Source organism: Lepidochelys kempii, chromosome 27 (assembly GCF_965140285.1).
Source record: "Lepidochelys kempii isolate rLepKem1 chromosome 27, rLepKem1.hap1, whole genome shotgun sequence".
Taxonomy (NCBI): domain Eukaryota; kingdom Metazoa; phylum Chordata; order Testudines; family Cheloniidae; genus Lepidochelys; species Lepidochelys kempii.
The window spans coordinates 17,879,435-17,898,719 of NC_136406.1; the positions used below are offsets into that span (position 1 = coordinate 17,879,435).

Consider the following 19,285-nt stretch of genomic DNA (forward strand, 5'->3'; position numbering starts at 1 on the left):
CTGCTGCCTAGCCATTCGGTCCCTAGTCTGTAGCGGTGCATGGGATTCTTCCCTCCTAAGCGCAGGACTGTGCACTTGTCCTTGTTGAACCTCATCAGATTTCTTTTGGCCCAGTCCTCTAATTTGTCTCGGTCCTTCTGTATCCTATCCCTACCCTCCAGCGAATCTACCTCTCCTCCCAGTTTAGTGTCATCTGCAAACTTGCTGAGGGTGCAATCCACACTATCCTCTAGATCATTTATGAAGATATTGAACAAAACTGGCCAGAGGACCGACCCTTGGGGCACTCCACTTGACACCGGCTGCCAGCTAGACATGGAGCCATTGATCACTACTCGTTGAGCCCGACAATCTAGCCAACTTTCTATCCACCTTATAGTCCATTCATCCAGCCCATACTTCTTTAACTTGCTGGCAAGAATACTGTGGGAGACCGTGTCAAAAGCTTTGCTAGAGTCAAGGAACAACACCTCCACTGCTTTCCCCTTATCCACAGAGCCAGTTATCTCGTCATAGAAGGCAATTAGATTAGTCAGGCATGACTTGCCCTTGGTGAATCCATGCTGACTGTTCCTGATCACTTTCCTCTCCTCTAAGTGCTTCAGAATTGATTCCTTGAGGACATGATTGGCTTGGGGCTGTATTTTATTATTATTAATAATAAAGTGGAAGATATGTACAGTGAGACCAGTGACCGTATGGGACGGCTCCTCTGGGCAGCCCAGTCCCCTGTGCGGGAGGGGGAGACCCAGCTGCTGTCCCCTCTCTGGTCACTGGCATCTCCTGAATGAGCCCAGTGTTGAAAGTAAGGACCAAAATATGGGAGATGTGTATATACCTTGTACTGCGCCCACTTACTTTGAAGTTTCATTGTTATTTGTGAAGCGTCAGGGTTAGGGTTAAAGTCATAACAAGATTGGCTCAGACACACGTTTTCCTTTAGCAAACCTGGCTCGCATGTGGCTCCACTGTTCGTGATGGCTGCAGGTTTCCTGGATCTGTAGGGTCTGGAAAGCCACCTTGGTCTCAGTGAGCGCTCAGTGCTGACATAGATAAACGCCAGCATGGAACAATCAACATCATTCATATTCGGGTGTCTGCCCTGCTCGGTAGCTGCTTTCACAGACGTGCGTGATTGCTTTGTGCTGTGCTTTGAGCTGACTTCCTGGAGCACAGGAAGGGAGATAGAGCATATGGAAACACATGGTCCTGCAGGGTATATGGCAGGAAGCTAGATGGGAAGCCCTATGGGGCATGCTCTCCGCCTGGGGCTGATATGGGGATGGCCCAAGAATGATTCTGTAGCTGTTGTTTGAACAGAGTTCACCCCCTTTTACCATTTAAGAACCTCACACTGTCTACCTCCTTGGTCACTCTTTCTAGTGCCCCCACTCTGTAGCGATCCTTCCCGCCCCCCTCCCCATACACTCCACTGCGCACACCCAGCCTCCCACACATGCCAACTCCACACATGCTGTTGTGCAATAAAACCTTCTTTGTCTCTTTTCTTGATTCCAGCCTCATAAAAATGTCCTGTGGCTCCTTTAGGAGGGGGTTCAGGCAGCACAAGGGTGTGTGGGTTGTGTGCACGGACAGGGCCCTGCAGTGTAGCCAGAGGAGAATGGGTTCAGTGGTACAGTCAAGGCAGTTTTGGAGACTTGGGTTAAAATCCTGTTTTAGGTCCCAGAAAAGAGAGTGAGGTTAATGAGGCTCACTCTAAGCCCTGGTGGACACATGTCCACATCGCCCTCTCGTCTGACACGGTTTACAGTCTCTGCTCAGGAGAGGCTTAAGGCCGCAATAGTAGGAGAGGGGGGTCCATGTCAGGTTTGCGGTGCACTGGCAGAGCAGAATTGGGCAGCCAAGGACTGGCCTAGCAAGGGGCTGCTGGGCTGGGCACACTGACAGTGGACACACAGAGCTATGGGGGGGTGAAATATGGAACACAGACACACTCCCTTTTCTTATCCACCAAGTGACCTCTGGTCCTTCAGTTCTTTCTTTAAAATCCACCTCTTCCTGGAATGCCTCCTGCCTTCTGCCCACCAGCAATCCTGGCAACCTCCCTTTCAGAAACGATTGTTCTGGGGCTTGCCTTTGTTTGCCTTGTCTATCTTCGATTGTAAACTCTCCAGCGCAGGGAATGGTTCCGATATTTATAGGATACTGTGGACATTTGTCACATAAATCCATTTTAAAATAATAACACCGTCACTAATCCTAATGAAGCCTGCACAGTCTGAGCCCACTGTACCCAGCTCCACCCAAAGATAACAGCTCCTCATTGTCCCAAACAATTAAATTCCTGATCTCATTTTACAAAGTACAAAACTGTGAGGTAGGAATATTCTGAATCCTGCAATGTGCCAGAGGGCAGGAGGTATCTGCCCCTTTCCATCCACCCCACCCTGCTGCCAAGGTCGCCATAGTCATTTTGAGTAACTGGCTGGGTTTCTGTGAGGGGTCTAACAACTGATGATAAACAACTGACTTGTCCCTGCTGCTTCTCGGCAAGGCAGCTGACTCATACTCTAAAATAAAAGGTATAAATTGTAACCTCCTGGGGCGGGGACTGTCTCTGTGGTCTGTGTTCATACAGGGCCTAGCAATGGAGCCAGGTGCATGAATAGGGCTTCTGGGGGCTCTTATTAATGCTAATAATAATAATTAATAAAGCCTATAATCATTTTTCCGATAAAACGAAGCGCATAGCCATCGTTTTTCAGGGCGACCCATTCAGCACAGACTCAGGGGACTTTGCATCCCACAGGAGAGATGGGGCCGCATCACAGCACACCGCCTGATTTAGTACTGTATTAAACACACAGTTAAGATCCCTTTCCTGACCCTTCAGTCCCCGTCCTGGAAGCCTTTCAGCAGCTGGAAAAACAGCAAAAGCTGCAAAAAAGAAAGTCTAGTTTTTCCCACCAGTGCTAGTGGGCTAATGATTGATTTGAGCAGATCACTGAATTGTTGAGACAGAAGCCTGGAGCAGGTAATTGTGTCAAACTCCTGTGAAGTAATGTTTGCTGAGGAGCTTTGGTGCTAACATGTCTTAACTGGGGGGACGTCTTTGAAAAGCAAATGTAATCTGCATCCCAAGCAGTATATAACCAGCCAGCCCAAAAAGTGAGGGGTCACATTCCGTCCCAAAGCCCTAGCCCTCTCCCCCCTGCCTGAGCTACAGCCATGGAGACAGGAATGGATTTTATACACAGCTCTGGAGTCCAAATGACTCGCTACCTGCAGGAGAACTACCAGGGCTCCCAGGGCTGGTTCCTCTTCATCTCCTTCGCTGCCGACCTCCGAAACACCTTCTTCATCCTCTTCCCCATCTGGTTCCACCTCTGCGAGGCGGTGGGCGTCAAGCTGATCTGGGTGGCCGTGATCGGGGACTGGCTCAACCTGGTCTTTAAGTGGTGAGTGTGTGGGCCTCACTGCCAAGGCAAGGCCCAGGGTTATATGTCTGTAAGAGAGACAGGGAGGGGCACACTCATGTTAATACACCAGTGCACTCACACACACTCACCCTCAGGGGCTGTCTGTGTATTTTTAAAATTAAGCCATATAAAAATGCATTTTCCTGAGCACTTGAGTTAAACTGATGTAATTTAATACTAGAAAGAGAAGCTGCCCAGACGGGCCAGCAGGGTGCTGTTGCCCGATTTCCTCTCCATACCATGTTTGATTTATTGCAGCTCTGGGCATATCAATCTTACTGTAATTTACGAAATGAGTGATAGAGGCGGTCAGCGAGACAAGGTGCGGGAGGTAATAGCTTTTATTGGTCCAGCTTCTGTTGGTGAGAGAGGCAAGCTCTCGCGCCCCACAGACTCTTCCTCAGGCGGGGGCAGGTTTGCTGGGGGTCAGGCTGCAGGGTGCGGTGATTCTGCAATGTTTGTCTTGTGGTATCAGTTAAACCCAGCTCTTGAAAGACACCACGACTATTGGCACTGTAAAGAGGCCGAGGACTGAGGCCATGTCTACACTACAGCCATAGCATGGGCCCATAGCTAGCCTGCATGACCCCATAGCGAAGACATAGACCGCACTGACAGAAGGGGTGTTTCTGTTGCTGTAGAAACACCATCTCCCCAAGCAGTGGTAGCTAGGGCAATGGGCGCATTCTTCCTTTGACCTAGCTGCGTCTACACGGCAGCTTAAGTTGGTGTCACTGTGTCGCCCAGGGGTGTGGATTTTTCACCCTCATGAGCGACATAGCTATGTCCACCTAAATGTTATGGGTAGAGCAGGCATCAGTAGGCCCTGGAGACTATACTCGCCTCTCGGCCCCTGAAGCAGGTCAGGGCTGAGGCGCAGTAGCAGGGGCAGGCTTGCACTGTCGGCGAACAGCAGACTGTCTGCGATCAGAGCTGTCAATCCAGCACCTTTTACCGGCAGGAAATTCACTTTAAACCTGTTAAAAACATCCTGTTCCCTTCCTGTCATGGCAAATGCCAGGCTGTGCAGGCTTGGGTGGGCGGTACATGCCATCTTTCAGCAGCCCAACAGTGCATGTAGAGGTCATCTCAGGCGGGTTAAACCAGACACTGCCCAGCCGGCCTCCTCTCCTCCAGCATAGCCAAGATGTGATACATTTGTCCCAAAAAAATGCCATCATCCTGCATAAACAATCCCCAGCCTGGCCTTGACCCAGAGGCAGAGACTGCTGAATAAAATAAACAAGCTGTTCAGGGAGGACAAAATGCTGGTTAGAGACCTCGGGACTTCTAGAGCATTTCTTATCAACCAAAGTGAGATAATGGTCAAAAGGCAAATGGCGGTTCCAGGAAGAGAGCAAGAGCCATGTGCAGAGTTTGCTTCCCGTGAGAACAGATTAACCTGAAAAAAATTTTCTTGGAATTACACCCTTTCCTGGCTAATGAGCCCAAACGTGATTTTGGCACCACTTGGAGTCCTCTCCGAATGAACTGGTTGTGCTGGCCAAGAGGAGGGGGGCGGATGATGCCTGATTTGACCATGTCACCCATTGCATTTCACTGCAGGATTCTCTTTGGGCAGAGACCATACTGGTGGGTCTATGAGACCAGCTACTACGGCAACGCCTCCACCCCTGTAATCCAGCAGTTCCCTGTCACCTGCGAGACGGGCCCAGGTGAGCAATCCCCCTTGTGTAAAACAAACACATCCTCCACAGTGCATATGCAGCACACAGGAGAAGCCTGACAAATGCACAGCATGGACACCAGTCACTGTACCCACAAGCAACCATTAGCCTGTGGTTGTTAATTAATGTAACACCCCAAAGGGCGCTAGGTGCTCTGCCCTAGCACTTTACCCCAAGAGTCATCCTGCTGAATGACCACTGATTTCTACTGGGATTAAGGTGCTCGGAAATCAGACCCTGAATTCATGCCCATTTGCAGGCCTGAGTCGGTTCCTGCACCACACAGGCTCCGTGCAGTGCTGGGAGACAGGGCAGCTTGTGCGCCTCACTGGCCTAGGTGTCCGAGTCTTAGTTCTAAGGGTGAGACCTTCCCGAGGGCAGACCACGCTCCCAAGGGAGGTGGTGGGAGCGGCATGGGTGGGAAATGGGCCGCGCGGCCCTACCAGCGCTATTCCAGCAAACCTCCTAGCAGAGGAGTCTGGATAGTCTGGACTCAACCTCAGCAGCCTCCTTTGCTTAAAACTCGTCTCCCAGCTGCAGCCTGGCAGCTTGGGGGCAGACTCTGGACTGCAGCCTCTCCCTGCATTGAGCCTCCAGGTCTTTCCTGCATGGCATCCCTAGAGGCCAGACTGGATTCCAATCCCCAGCTTGTGATTTTGGGGGCCAGAGGGACACACAGACCAAAATCAAGCTGTTTTTTTTTGTGAGAAGAGCCCCCTTCTGGCTGCCCTCCCCCCACATGCTCTGGTTCCTACCTAACCTTTCACCAGGGGTGGGCTGGAACAGGGCTGCTTGCTCCAGGTGGCTGTCTGTCTGCCTACCTGTTGATCCGATTTATAACACAGTCAAGCGCTCTGGCTCTCTGGCCTGACCTGGAATGGACAAAAGAGTTAAAGGAGCAGCAGCCAACACCCAAGGTATCGGGGGGGCTGAGACTGTGAAAGGGAACGATGTCTAAATAGTTAAAGTCCTCAGGAAAGGCCTCACAGAACATCAGCCCAGGAAGCCTGTAGCAGGCGGCCTGGGCTAGAACAGGCTGTGAGACGATTCCCTTCCATTCATTCAAACTCTCCAGCAGATGTTTTTCTCTTCACTGAGCTTACTGCAGGCTTCTCCCAACTCTCCTCCACAGGCAGCCCCTCTGGCCATGCCATGGGCTCAGCTGGAGTGTACTACGTGATGGTGACAGCTCTGCTTAGCCCCCTGCGTCGGCACCGGAGATCTCCCTTCCAGCAGCAGTAAGGATCCAGCTCCGCCCTCGCGATGGGTGCAGGGGCAATTCCAGGCAGTGGCATTAGCTCTGGGCAGAATGAGCTCCAGCTAATCCCAGGCGTGTGCAGCTCCTCTTGGCTTGGCCGTACTCTGATGCTAGACCAGCACAGCTCCCTGGGTTGGGCTCTTGCCCGTCAGCCCCTGGCTGTGTCAATGTTCACATTGCACGTGCAGTCTGGAGCTGCATGGGGGAGACCCGCTGATGGGTTCGGTCCCCAGTGTGGGATTGAGTCTCCCCCTGCAGCAAGGCACTGGGACGGCCTGGTTCAGATCTGGCAGCTGCAGGACTGGGGCCTGGGGTCTCCATCCCAGATGCTGCTGCTGTGTCTGTCCAACTGAAATGTCCCACAAATCTTACTTATTGAGTAAATGGTTCATCGCGTTCCCCCCACCAATCCCACAGCTCACTGGCTGCTGTGTTCTCGCTGCTTGTTGCAGGTGCCTGCGGGGGGCGCTGTGGATGTCATTCTGGGGGGTTCAGGTGTCTGTCTGTCTGTCCAGGATCTTCCTAGCAGCTCACTTCCCGCACCAAGTCATCACGGGCGTCATTTCAGGTGAGGTGGGCCTGCCCGGGCAGTTCCCTGGATTGCTCCCCGCACCGCGGGGGGAAAGGGTGGGTGGGCTGGATGCAGCATGGCTCTGGGAAGTTTCCATGTTATTCCCCTGTAAGAGACCAAGCGCTTCTGTTGTCAGCGGTGGGAAACCAGGGTGCTGCCCAGCAGGCTTGCAGTCCGGCTCAGCAGGTGTGGGGTTAAAGCCCGAGCGACTGGCTGTGGCTCCTTGCCATGGAAGGGGCACAGCGCTGTCTGGGCCAGGCTGGACGCGAGAGGGGCAGGGAGCGATGGAGACAGGAGCTGGGTGGGGAGAGCCCGATTGGAACTGGGCAAGCGCAATGGAGGGACAAGCGGGCTGATGCACCGGGAAGGGAGAAAGGGACCCTCTGAACCCCTCCTTCTCCCTTGCCCAGTGCTGGGGCTGGGGGGAGAGGGTGTTGGCTCCTAATTATCCAGCGTCCGATAAACAGCTGAAAATGTGCCTGGCCCCAAGCCTGTGCCAGGCTTTTTGCTGGAATTTGGCCGAGCAGCTAATGACCCCAAAGCCTAACAGAGACGGGGCAGCCGGGATTCCTTGGTCCATCTCCGTCCGCTTCGTGCCGATGTTATTATCGACGTGCACTGCGGGGACACCCCCCAGCTGCCCTGCACAAACCACAGACCCAGTGCCTGCCCCACAGAGCTCACAGCCTCTGGGCCCCACTGGGAGTCCTGTGGTGACCCCGGGCCTCCGCTCGGGTTGAGGGGCTCGGAGTCCGGCCCTGCAAAAACAGGCTGAAGGGAAGGAAAAGGGCAGGATGGTTATGGCTCGGGGCATTGTCATGGTAACAGGAGCCCCGTTCCTTATGGCCTGGCTGCTGCTCCCCCCTCGACGCCAGACCTGTTGTCTAACTTCGCCCCTGTCCGCCCAGAGGCTCCGCAGCCAGGCCGGGAAGAAGGCCCCGTTCTGGTGGAAATGAGAACCATGGCGTTGCTGAATTGTTCCTCCAGCGATTGTCTCTTAGGTGGCCTTGGAAGGCCTTTAACCGTCTCTTCTCCCCACACTTTGCAAACAGGCCGGAGCCTTGCTGTCAGCGGGTAACGGCAGCCCGGGCAGCCCGGGAATCGTGTCTGTTGTGTGAAGGAGGGGGTTGGGCTTGGTACCTTGACTCCTTCCTGCATCGCTGACACGGGCGGGTGCCAGAGTGCCGGCTTCATGTCTCTCTCCCTTCTCAGGCATGGCAGTGGCTGAAGCTTTCCGGCACATCCCCGCCATCTACAGCGCCAGTCTCCGGAGGTACCTGGGCACCACCCTCTTCCTGTTCAGCTTCGCCCTGGGGTTCTATCTGCTGCTGAAGGCTCTCGGTGTTGACCTGCTGTGGACCCTGGAGAAAGCCAAGAGGTGGTGTGACCGGCCGGAGTGGGTCCACATTGACACCACCCCCTTCGCCAGCCTCCTCAGGAACCTGGGGATCCTGTTTGGGCTGGGCCTGGCCCTCAACTCCCAGATGTACCTGGAGAGCTGCAAAGGGAAAATGGGCCAGCAGCTGCCCTTCCGCCTGAGCTGCATCGTGGCCTCGCTCCTCCTCCTGCACCTCTTCGACTCCTTCAAGCCTCCCGCCAAGGTGGAGCTGCTGTTTTACGTCCTGTCCTTCTGCAAGAGCGCGGCCGTGCCCGTGGCTGCCGCCGGCCTCATCCCCTTCTGCGTCGCCCAGCTCATCAGGAGGCAGAAGGAAAAGCTTTTATAAGAGAGAGCAGAGCTGTGTGGGACTGCCTGCCTCTAGTTGCTAGCCCTGACATCCAGGCCTGGGACTGCTCGGTGGTGCTGTATCACAGAGCCAATAAATTGAGTGTGGCATGGGCTGGCTCTTCCGTGCCAGCTGCACAAACTACATGGTCTTGAAAGATGTAGAGAATTGTCTGAGAGGTGGAAGGCGGATGAGGCCAGAGTCCTTTGAACCTGCACTCAGTCTGGCTCGGAGGGGGTTTTTGGAGGTGATGGTTTGCTTTACACTGGGTATCTGAGAAAAGAAGCATGGTTTGGTTTTTACCCTTGGCAGTAGGATGTGGTCCTGACCCCGGCATGGTCCTTGCACCCCCACGCACACAGCAGTGCCCATGTCCCTCTGCTGTATGCTAAGCAGAAAGAGAAGAGAATTGTAGGAAATGTACAACCTGGGGCTCTTGCTGAGGTGCTGAGACACGTGACACAGACCTGTGCAAAGCCTTAACTCGGTGTGCAGTGAGTGAAGGGTGATTGGCTTTTGCAGTCATCATGGTGTCCCAGTTTTGTGTCTTTGTTCTCAAGGCTTTTACACCAGCATAAACCTGGAGTAACACCATGATGAATCTGACCCTTACAACCTCTGCAAATAATGTGTGTGTCACCTTTCTGAAACTAGTGCCCCCTCTGTGTATCCCAGCATGCACTGGGCTTGTGCTGTCACCCTGGAGTGAGACATTTACATTTGGATTTTGCAGGAGATACAAGCTGTAGCGTTTGCTTCCGAGGAGCTCTCAGCTGGTGTTGGCAGCTGTTTCATGCAGCCCTTGCTACCAGGTTTCATGAGTGTCTCCCTGCCCTCACCAGCAGGCACATGAGATCCCAGACCTGCTGGGAAATAACCAATCCTGAGGGTCATATCTCAAAACTCCTGCCCAGTTGGGCACAGGTCTGCCCTGATCACTTATGGGCATGAAAGTTCCTGCTAGAGCCAATTTATGGTTTCTTTTCAAGCTGTTACTGGCTTGAGGTTTCTTTGCCTGAGTTACTCAGACCTAAGTGTTTGAAAAGAGACAATAAGTGGTAAGATCTGGGGCTCAACTGGAACAGTGAGATGTGAACAGGGTTTATTTTCTCTGTTATCTCCTGTTACTTCTCCAGCAAAGTGTCACAAGAGGATTTGATGGCATGCACAGCCCTGACCTCCACTCTGATCCCACTGTGTCATTAACTGCCCCTCACTGCTACTAATTGAGCTGGTTTCCTGTTTGTGGGTAACTGCTGCAGGGACCAGTGTGGGAATCCTGAGTGTGCCATGGGCCGTTGCTGTCTTGCTTGTTTACGCTGGCTCCTTCTTTCCCCACGGATGGGTTGGGGTTTCTCTTCCCGGGTAGTTAGTTTCTGTATTTCCCCCACTGTTTTGGCGATTAAATATATCTCACAAATCACATTGTTTGGGAGGTTCCTTTTCCCTCGGCTTTTTACCATCAAACATGTACTCTTTTGCCTCAGGCCTTTACACTGGTCCTTCTACAAGTCACCTCCTGAAGCCTAATGTTTCTGCCGCTGGGATCACAAGCATCTGGCCTGCCTCAGCCTAGCAGAAAAAGTGCAGCTGGAGAAAATATCTCTGTGTTCTTGGTGCATGTCATGTTCCCTCATCTCAGTGGAGCACACATCTCTACAGCCGGGAATATTCTGGGTGCTCAACAAAGAGCAGTATCAGCTGCCTCCCAACTAGGGAAAAGCAAAGAAGGGAGAAAGGGATGGAGTTACACTTGGCTCATTCACTTCTCTCTCAGTGGACACTGGGCTGCACACGTTCTGTGCACACATGTCCTTTTCTGGGAATCCTAGCACTACATGACACACTTCACAGAGCAACCCTGGATATAAACTCAGCCAGCTGGTGATCTCAGTTACACTCCGGGCAAATCCAGAGCAAACACGTAGCTTCAGTGGAGTCATACTAGATTTACAGTGGTAGAAGTGAGATCAGAAGTTGGCCCAGTATGCATCTTCTGCCTCATGTAGACACATTCTGTGGGAGGCACATTTTCTGTGCAAACTGGGACTGTAAGAGACCAGGGTTTGGTCTCACCTTTGCAGCAACAATAAACTGGACTTGAACTCAGCCGCCTCCCTCAGCCCAGAGGTGTTCTTGCTACCAGCTGACGCATCTTGACCTGGAGAAGGTCTAAGAGGTAAAGCAGGGCGTAGCTGCATTTCTAACTCTGGGCAATCTGCATTTGACCTGTCAAACAAATGAATAAATACAAGTAAAACAACCTGCTTTACCCAAAGCCCAACCTGCAGCTTTCGGGGATCAGTGTAACTCCATTGCAGTTGATGGAGGTAGGCCCAGTTATTCCAGTTGAGGGTTTGACCCTTACCGTGCATTTAGTCTGAACAATCAGGAACAGACTTCAGAGAAATGGGACATTTTCACGCCCTCCCGGTATCTGTTTAATAGCCCATCATTCTCCTGGAGAGGCAGGTTAACATTCAGCCAAACCTGTCTTTGTTTTTAAAACAGTGACACCAAATTAGCTCGTTGCAGCTTTTGTGCAATTCTCTGCCTTACTCCCCAACTTTCAGCCCTTTCCCCTAGTGACAACCACATGCCCAGAAATAACCAGAGGGAAATTCTGAAATGAGGGATATTGATTCCTGGGGATGATGGTGCAGGCAGTTTGCTCCAGATTTCTGGCTCTGTCAATAGTTTTTGGCAGGGGTGGCTCAGGATCAAAGGTTGCATGTGTCATAAAAGAGTGGAGGCTGGCAGGGTATAAGAAGCAGCTGAGTTCACCAAGCTGTCAGTGCAAACAACGGGATCCAAAGAGACACAACCAGGAGCCATAATGGACCTGCTGCACAGTGCTGGGGTGCAGGTGGTACAGTACCTGCAGGAAAACTACCAGGGCTCCCAGGACTGGTTCCTCTTCATCTCCTTCGCTGCCGACCTTAAAACCACCTTCTTCATCTTCTTCCCCATCTGGTTCCACCTCTGCGAGGCGGTGGGCATCAAGCTGATCTGGGTGGCCGTGATCGGGGACTGGCTCAACTTGGTCTTTAAGTGGAGAGTGCGGATTCTGACAAGAGGTTGTGGGGTGCTGCAGTTTGGGGTTGTTTCCACGCCCTCCCAGAGTCTGATGTAGCCTCTCTGAGGGGAAGGCTGGGTTTGGGATTGAGGAAAAGGGTTGGGAGTCAAGACACTTGGGCTCTGTTCCTGAGTCTGCCACTGTCTAGGTCTGTGACCTTGAGCAAGTCACTTTACCTCTCCATCCTCGGCTTCCCCCTCAGTAAACTGGCACACAGGTTTCGTGAAGCTCAATTAATGTGTGGAGAGCACTGTGAGTTCTTGTGGTAAGGAGCTGAGCTGATGCAAATTGCGGGTGCAATTGTATTTGGCTATCAGCTAGGAAGGACAATTTCCAAAACCCACAGCCTTGTGCTTCGCTCCAGCAGCTCCTGGGCCAAAGGCACGCTGCGCTCTGCAGCAGCCCCCCTCTCTGCACATGGGGGGAACACAATGGGGCCCCTACAGGGAACACATGGAGGCTCTTTGTCTACTCACAGCACATAGAACCAAGATGCTTCCCCAGTGTCTGTCCACAGCCTGGCTTCGTCTGCAACCATCCGTTCTGTTACTGTGGCCCAGGAGCAGCACCGAAAAGCAGAGGCTGGTGCTGAATTAATAAGTGAGTTGAAAAGGCAAGAAGAATAAATCATGCTAGCTATGGTGAGCCAGCACTTTGCACCTATGGAGTCCTCCCGACAGGCTCCATGTAGGGCAGCCAGTGCTCCTCCATCCCCGGGAATCTGCGCTGGGGGGTATGTGACATGCCCCAGGCCGCGCACTGGCATGGCCATTTTCTCCTTTCACTGCAGGATGCTCTTTGGGCAGAGACCCTACTGGTGGGTCCGGGAGACCAGTTACTATGGCAACACCTCCACCCCTGTGATCCAGCAGTTCCCCCTCACCTGTGAGACTGGCCCAGGTGAGGTTTCCACTATTGCACCCCTCAGATTCACTGCAACTGCCTCCCTGGCTTCTCTCCCTTCTAACTGGCCGGGACTGGGTCTTCTCTGCAGGAAGCCCCTCAGGCCACGCCATGGATTCTGCTGGAATCTACTACGTCATGGTGACTGCCCTGCTGCCCGGCCTCCTGGGCACCCAACACAGGTCCTGTGCAGCCAGGTGAGCAGTGCCTGGTGGCCTGAGGGCCTTCCCGTGGCTTGGGCCCGGCTCTGTGTTAGCTGGAACGGGACAGGTTTTTACTGCCCGTGATTTGATACCTATAACAGGGTGACTGTCCCCCTAAGGGGACTAGGGGTCAGTCAAACCCTGCTCCACAGTGTGTCCCTTTGGGTTCCTGGGACTGTGGGAACAGAGGAGGGCCAAGGGAAGGGCATAAGCAGGTGTCGGGGCGTGGGAGGGAGGGAGATGGTCTGTCCTGGATGAACAGTTAGTGCTTGGGGAAAACCCAGGCTAGTGTTTCTTTAAGGGCCCAGGACCAGAGCCTGGTAGTGCAGGTGGGATGGGTCCCTTCTCCCAGCCAGCTGGGAGCAGCCCTGGGAAGGAGGGTGCTGTCTCCTCCCTCATCGCAGGGGACACACCAGCAAGGTAAGGAGCCTGCCTGCTGCCCTCTCCCAGCCCAGGTGGTGAAAGGGCTGAGCGCAGAGGGAGAAGCAGCTTGAAGGCTGTAACTAGCCTGAGTCAGCGCGGTTCTGAACTGGGGGCTGAGGGAGGCCTGAGGGTGCCGGAGGGCTGGACTTGCAGGCCGAAAGAAGAGCTTAGCGCTTGCGAAGAGAGGTAAGAAATCGGGCTCCACAACAGGGGCTCCTGCGCTCGGTGCTGGGGTCTGGGAGCCAGTACAGAGAGCCCAGAGGGAGCCAAGCTGGCGGGGCCCTCCCAGGCCACACGGGGGGTGCTCTGCAATGGCCCCCACCCACACTCCATTTGGGTGAGTGAGCTGAGTCAGCCAGTTCCATTGCTGCTGCAGCCCTGGGGAGGGGGTTGTTTCACCCTGCGGAGGAGGGTCCCACGGGTGACGAGGCACAATGGAGGATGACTAATGGCATTGTGGGTAAATGCCGCCCCTCCCCCCAGTCAGCATGTATTCCTGCTACCCCCACCCCCCAGATATTCTTCCCGTGTTAGGTCTGTGACCAGGAGATACGTGAGAAGTGGGATGTGTGAAACCCCCAAGAGCTGGAGCAAAAGGAAATATCCTGGGGCTTTTCGCCCACTGCAGCTTCGCGGCTAGTTACCGCACAGCGGCTGGCATCCTCGTCAGTGAGATCGAGTGGCTCACAGCTGAGACGGGCCCAGCACAGGGGAGGTGCCTCTCGGCTGGCAGCAGATCTGCATGGGTCCAATCAGCCAGCCCAGGGGAAAGCCCCTTTCGCCTGAGCTGCTGCAGCATGCAGGAGGCACCAGGCATGGGAAAGGCCTTGGCTAGCTCGCTCGGTTGCCCTAACATCTGGGCTCAGGGGGGCGGGAACAATCTGTACAGTGGGGGTGCTGAGAGCCATTGAACCAAACTGTTTACCCTGGACATAACGGAAACCACTTCAAGCCAGGGGCTGCCGCGGCACCTCCAGCACCCCCAGTTCCAGCACCATGTCTGGGCCTCGTGGCAGACGCATTCAGCCCATAGACTCAGTCCCATTTGCTAGCTAACAAGACGGGCACTCGTGCTGGGATGGTTGCTCCTGCACACGCAGGCTCCCTTCATTCACAGGCCGCTTGTGGCTTTATTCAAGTGCTTTTGCACTGTGCGCCCATGACCTTCCTGGCTGGCTGTCTCTTCTTCGCAGGTGCCTCCGCGGCCTCCTGTGGCTAGTGTTCTGGGCCGTGCAGGTCTGCGTCTGCTTGTCCCGAGCCTTCCTCGCAGCTCACTTCCCCCATCAGGTGATGGCAGGTATCATCTCAGGTGAGTGTCAAGGCTGCCTCCCCCTCACATCACCCGCCAGCTCTCCAGGGCCCAGTGACCAGAGAGATGATATTGAGCCCTAGATAGCCCGTCCTCTCCTGCTTGGAGGAGACGTCCATCCTCAGCTCTGGGATCACCATGTACTCAAAATACGATGGCAAAGCGCAGGGACTGGTGAAGGTCTTTCCCCAGGTACCCACGTCTGCAGTGTGGAGAAGCAAACACACAGCATAGTGGGCTTGGCCTCCCCGTGCACGGCTAATGCCATCAGTCAGTGCTGACATGATGTCACTGCTTTGCATGGTGCTTTAGAGAACGAGTGAGCACACGCCAGGGTCACATGCTAACCAACGGGCAGCTGCAGGCCCATTGCACAGAAGGGAGGGTCCCAGTTCTCTGCACATCCCTGTTGTTAGTAGTGACTTTGGGTGACCTGGGGCTGTCACTGCATGTGCCTAGCACCTGGTACCAGGAGCCGGTTCCTGCTGCTTCCCCAAGGCCTCTCTGCACTGAGCCCACCCGGTACATTTTGCAGCTAGGCCTGTTTGCTGCTCAGTGAGACACCTGTGGCTGGCCCGGGCCAGCTGACTCTGGCTCATGGGGCTCGGGCTAAGGGGCTGTTTAGTTGCAGTGTAGACATTTGGGCTCTGGCTGCAATCTGAGCTCTGGGACTCTCAGACCACACAGGATCCTAGAGCGCAGGCTCCAGCCCCAGCCCGAACATCTGTACACCGCTAACTGCAGTGTAGACATACCTATGGAGACTTTTCCGCCCCTGGCAGAAGCATTTGACCACATCCCCGCCATCTACAGCGCCAGTCTCCGGAGGTACCTGGGCACCACCCTCTTCCTGTTCAGCTTCGCCCTGGGGTTCTGTCTGCTGCTGAAGGCTCTCGGTGTTGACCTGCTGTGGACCCTGGAGAAAGCCAAGAGGTGGTGTGACCGGCCGGAGTGGGTCCACATTGACACCACCCCCTTCGCCGGCCTCCTCAGGAACCTGGGGATCCTGTTTGGGCTGGGCCTGGCCCTCAACTCCCAGATGTACCTGGAGAGCTGCAAAGGGAAAATGGGCCAGCAGCTGCCCTTCCGCCTGAGCTGCATCGTGGCCTCGCTCCTCCTCCTGCACCTCTTCGACTCCTTTGACCTCCCCACGGATAGAGAGCTACTGTTCTACGTCCTGTCCTTCTGCACGAGCACCACTGCCCACCTGTGTGCGGTGGCACTCATCCCCTACTGCATTGCCCAGGTGCTCAGGAGGGGCCACAGGAAGATCCTGTAGCTGACCTGCAAACTTGCGTCGTAGCTGCCGAGCCAGGCTGCTCTTTGGGGCAGGGGAATGTGCTCTGCAGGGCTCCCCCTTCCCTTTCCCAGGGCCATAACAGGCCTCCCAGCACCACGGACCTCACAGCTCCGGGTTACGTGATCAGCTCACACGCACAGCTCAGTGCCATGGAGTGGAAGGGGAAGTTCACTGTCTCCTGTGTGGGAAAGGAAGCGAGTGGCTGTCACACACTTCAGTGCTGGCACAGGGCCTCCGGGCCCTTTGCTTTCACCTCTGGCAAGACAGGGAGAAATATAATTGGGTCCTCGTTTGGCCACAGCCCCTGGCCCAGCCCAGGCTGGCACAAATGGTAACTTCTGCTCTAGAGAGCGTGAGTGGATAATGGGGCGGTCAGGAACGCTGCCCCAGCCGAGGGCATAGACACAGCTGAGGGGGCGGTGTCCCACCCGGAATTCGGCTCTCGGGCAGGTTGTCAGCCTCTTACACGACAACATACCAAATGCTCTCCAGAGGAGGGGGAGCAGTCGGCACCGTACCATGCTCATGGCTCAGTCCCCTCTGGGGACACACGGTGACAACGATGCTGTGTCAATCAACTCAACCCCAGCAGAGCGGGGATGGGGTGTCCATGGGCTCCCAGCACGGGAAAGCTGGGCTGAGGTCCCCCATGCAGCTTGTGCAAGGAGTGTCGTAGGCATGGGTGTGTCTGTGTGTGTTACCAGGGCTGTTACGGCTGGGCGGCCAAGGGACAGGAGCTAGCTGTGAAATGCCTTTGGGAATAAAATTAGTAAATTACACTCAGTCTTTCCCATCCTCAGGCCATCTTACTGACGGGGGAACCTCTGCTCATTGCCCCAGTGGGCCCTCCAGACATGCAGGGACCCAGAGCCCTCCAAGACAGAGTCATACAAACGGCTAGACCGATGGTCCATCTAGCCCCGCGTCCTGTCTCTGACAGGGGCTGGTGCCAGATGCTGCAGGGGAATGAACAGACCAGGGCAGTTATCCAGTCCCTGTCTGGTTGACGAGGGGAGCATTCTAGAACAGTGGTTCTCAGCCAGGGGTACACATACCCCTGGGGGTACGCACAGGTCTTCCGGGAGAACATCAACTCATCTAGAGATTTGCCTAGTTCTACAACAGGCGAGAGAACAAGCACTAGCAAAGTCAGTGCAAACTCAAATTTCATACAATGACTTATTTGTAGTGCTCTGTATACTATACACTGAAATGTAAGTACACTATTTATACTCCAGTGGATTTATTTTATAAGTATATGGTAAAAATGAGAAAGTCAGCCATTGTTCGGTAGTAGTGGGCTGGGACAATTTTGTATTTTGATGTCTGATTTTGTAAGCAAGTCGTTTTTAAGCGAGGTGAAAGTTTGGGGTCCACAAGACAAATCAGACTCCTGGAAGGGGTACAGGAGTCTGGAAAGGATGAGAACCACTGCTCTAGAAGGCAGGAACTGAGGGGCAGCAGCAAGGCCATGGGTATGGGAGGCGCAGCCTCAGGCCCCTACTCTGCACTAGGGAGTTCTGTCGAGGTGAATGCTGAGGACAGAAGCAGCTCAGTGCTGGACTGCTGACACTGGTGTAGCTGCTCCAAGACGGAGCCCTGCTGTCACAGAGTGTGCCCCGGCCCGGCCCAGCCTCCCCCGTTCCAGGCATCCTCCTATTGACTGACACCAAGCGTGAACAAGGCCAAAGTTCAGCTTCTCTACTTGCAGAACTCGTTTCTATTTCAGGCCCAGACCAAAGGGTGGTTTGTCTCCAGCTTCCTACCATGCACCTAATGAAGCGTACCTGGCATCCTACCGTTCTGTGCAGGGGCAGGGCCTTGACCTGAGAGAGCGAGAAACCGCTCCATTCTGGCCATGCTCCCTGGCACAGGGGAAGATCTCTGCTCCCGTGGCTCCGGTCAGGAGTCAGTGCCAATGCCTGGAATTAGCTGTGTTCAGTGGCAGGGGAAGTTCCAGCAGCAAGACGTGTATGGGGTGGGGGGGTTGACTTAGGGCGTTTGGGTTTGAAAGCTGAACGTCCATTCCAGGAGCTGCTCGCCTGCATGCAGTATGGCCAGATAGCCTGGGTATCTGACAACACTGACAGAGCCCATAGCTCTTGGTTCCCATTAGCTTTATGGTCACACAAGGCTTCAGGCTTCCATCACCACCCTCCCTCCCTCCGGTCCCATCACCACAGACCAAGCATGGACAAAAACCCACACTGGGGAGGACGGGGACACAAATCCGTGCAGGATATCAGGACTGGCGCGGGATTCGGCCTGATGCGTGAACAGCCTCAGAGTGACTCCTGACCTGTTATCAATAACTTTCACCAATCAGACCACGGGTGTGTGAAGTGTGCACAGAACAGCGAGAAAATGAGGGAGCACCGCTCATTTCCTGCCCACAAGTGAAGGATGCTGGAGAGCCGTGAGCCCGCACCACTCCCCCGGGGGCAGTTTGGTATCTCTCAGACGTGATATTCCAGTCGGCAATTTTCCTAAGCGCATTGGAAACCCAGATCCCACCAAGTCTCACTGCTGGGCCCAGCCCTAATAATTCTTGCTACCTCGGCTGTGCAATGCAGTGAGAGAGTAATCCCGGCCTTCAGAAGCATAACAAACCCACCTGGCTGGTTTGCCAGCAGCGCTGACGCTGCACAACGGGCTGAGACTTGGTCTCTGCTGTGAAGTTACCTGCATTGCTGTGACCAGGAATTAGAAATGTAGGCAGCTGTCGGAGAGACAGAGTCACTGCAGGCCCGTAAATAAAGATGAAACTTACGGCCGGCAGGAGGGACACAGACTCCTTGTGTGCAGAGATGTCCCCATGACATAGCTGCCAGCCAATTGCTTAGATTAACACTCCAAATACTGGTATTCTCCACTCTGCCTGCCAGCTGAACAGATCCTTAGACTACGTGTACCTGAAGTGAGCGAAGGGTTACTTGTCATCTGTGAATGCACGTGGTCACCGAGCAGCTAGTGACCACCCTGGCAGAGGCATGAGCGGCTGCAATCCCTGTTTGTCAGTACGGTGCAAGACGTTGCGTCATCATTCCAAGGTAATGCCAGGCTGTCAGGGACTTTCGACAGCCATGGTTTGAGGAACACTTGCGTCAGGCTTGTAAATGGGTCAGCACTAGCTTGGCGGAGGTCACTGCTGAGTTCAGAGGTCAGTGACAGCATGTGCAGCCAGGCTGTGCATTAAACAGCACAGTCCAGCAGCACCAGTGTAAACAGGTTAAACCCTCCTGCAGCTGCAGTGGCTTCAGAGCATCAGCAAAGAATGGAGGCTGGCACGAGCGTCCTGCACAAGGCAGGGATCCAGGCGATCGCTTCCTACAGGAGAACTCCCAGGACTGGTTCCTCTTCATCGCCTTGACTGCCAGTATCAGCCTTCTT

At 54.4% G+C, this 19,285-nt stretch overlaps 2 protein-coding genes across 6 annotated transcripts; both read left to right on the forward strand.

Moving 5' to 3' along the window:
- The first annotated feature begins 3,189 nt into the window (after positions 1-3,189).
- On the forward strand, positions 3,190-8,886 carry LOC140903838 (glucose-6-phosphatase catalytic subunit 1). Its single transcript, XM_073325723.2, has 5 exons — positions 3,190-3,419; positions 5,007-5,116; positions 6,261-6,366; positions 6,839-6,954; positions 8,170-8,886. Exons 1-5 carry the CDS (start codon positions 3,190-3,192, stop codon positions 8,679-8,681), a joined length of 1,074 nt encoding a protein of 357 aa, XP_073181824.1. The 3' UTR covers positions 8,682-8,886.
- A 2,631-nt stretch (positions 8,887-11,517) lies between these two features.
- Positions 11,518-15,874, forward strand: LOC140903913 (glucose-6-phosphatase catalytic subunit 1-like). Of its 5 annotated transcripts, XM_078850690.1 has the most exons (6): positions 11,518-11,741; positions 12,548-12,657; positions 12,752-12,857; positions 14,480-14,599; positions 14,759-14,769; positions 15,378-15,874. In XM_078850690.1, the coding sequence occupies exons 1-6, from the start codon at positions 11,518-11,520 to the stop codon at positions 15,872-15,874; spliced, it is 1,068 nt and encodes a 355-aa protein (XP_078706816.1). The 5 variants fall into 5 exon arrangements, with proteins under 5 accessions (XP_078706816.1, XP_078706814.1, XP_078706817.1 ...); XM_078850688.1 differs by lacking the exon at positions 14,759-14,769 and having other exon boundaries at positions 14,480-14,601; positions 15,345-15,874; XM_078850691.1 differs by lacking the exon at positions 14,759-14,769 and having other exon boundaries at positions 14,480-14,601; positions 15,381-15,874.
- Positions 15,875-19,285: the final 3,411 nt, after the last annotated feature.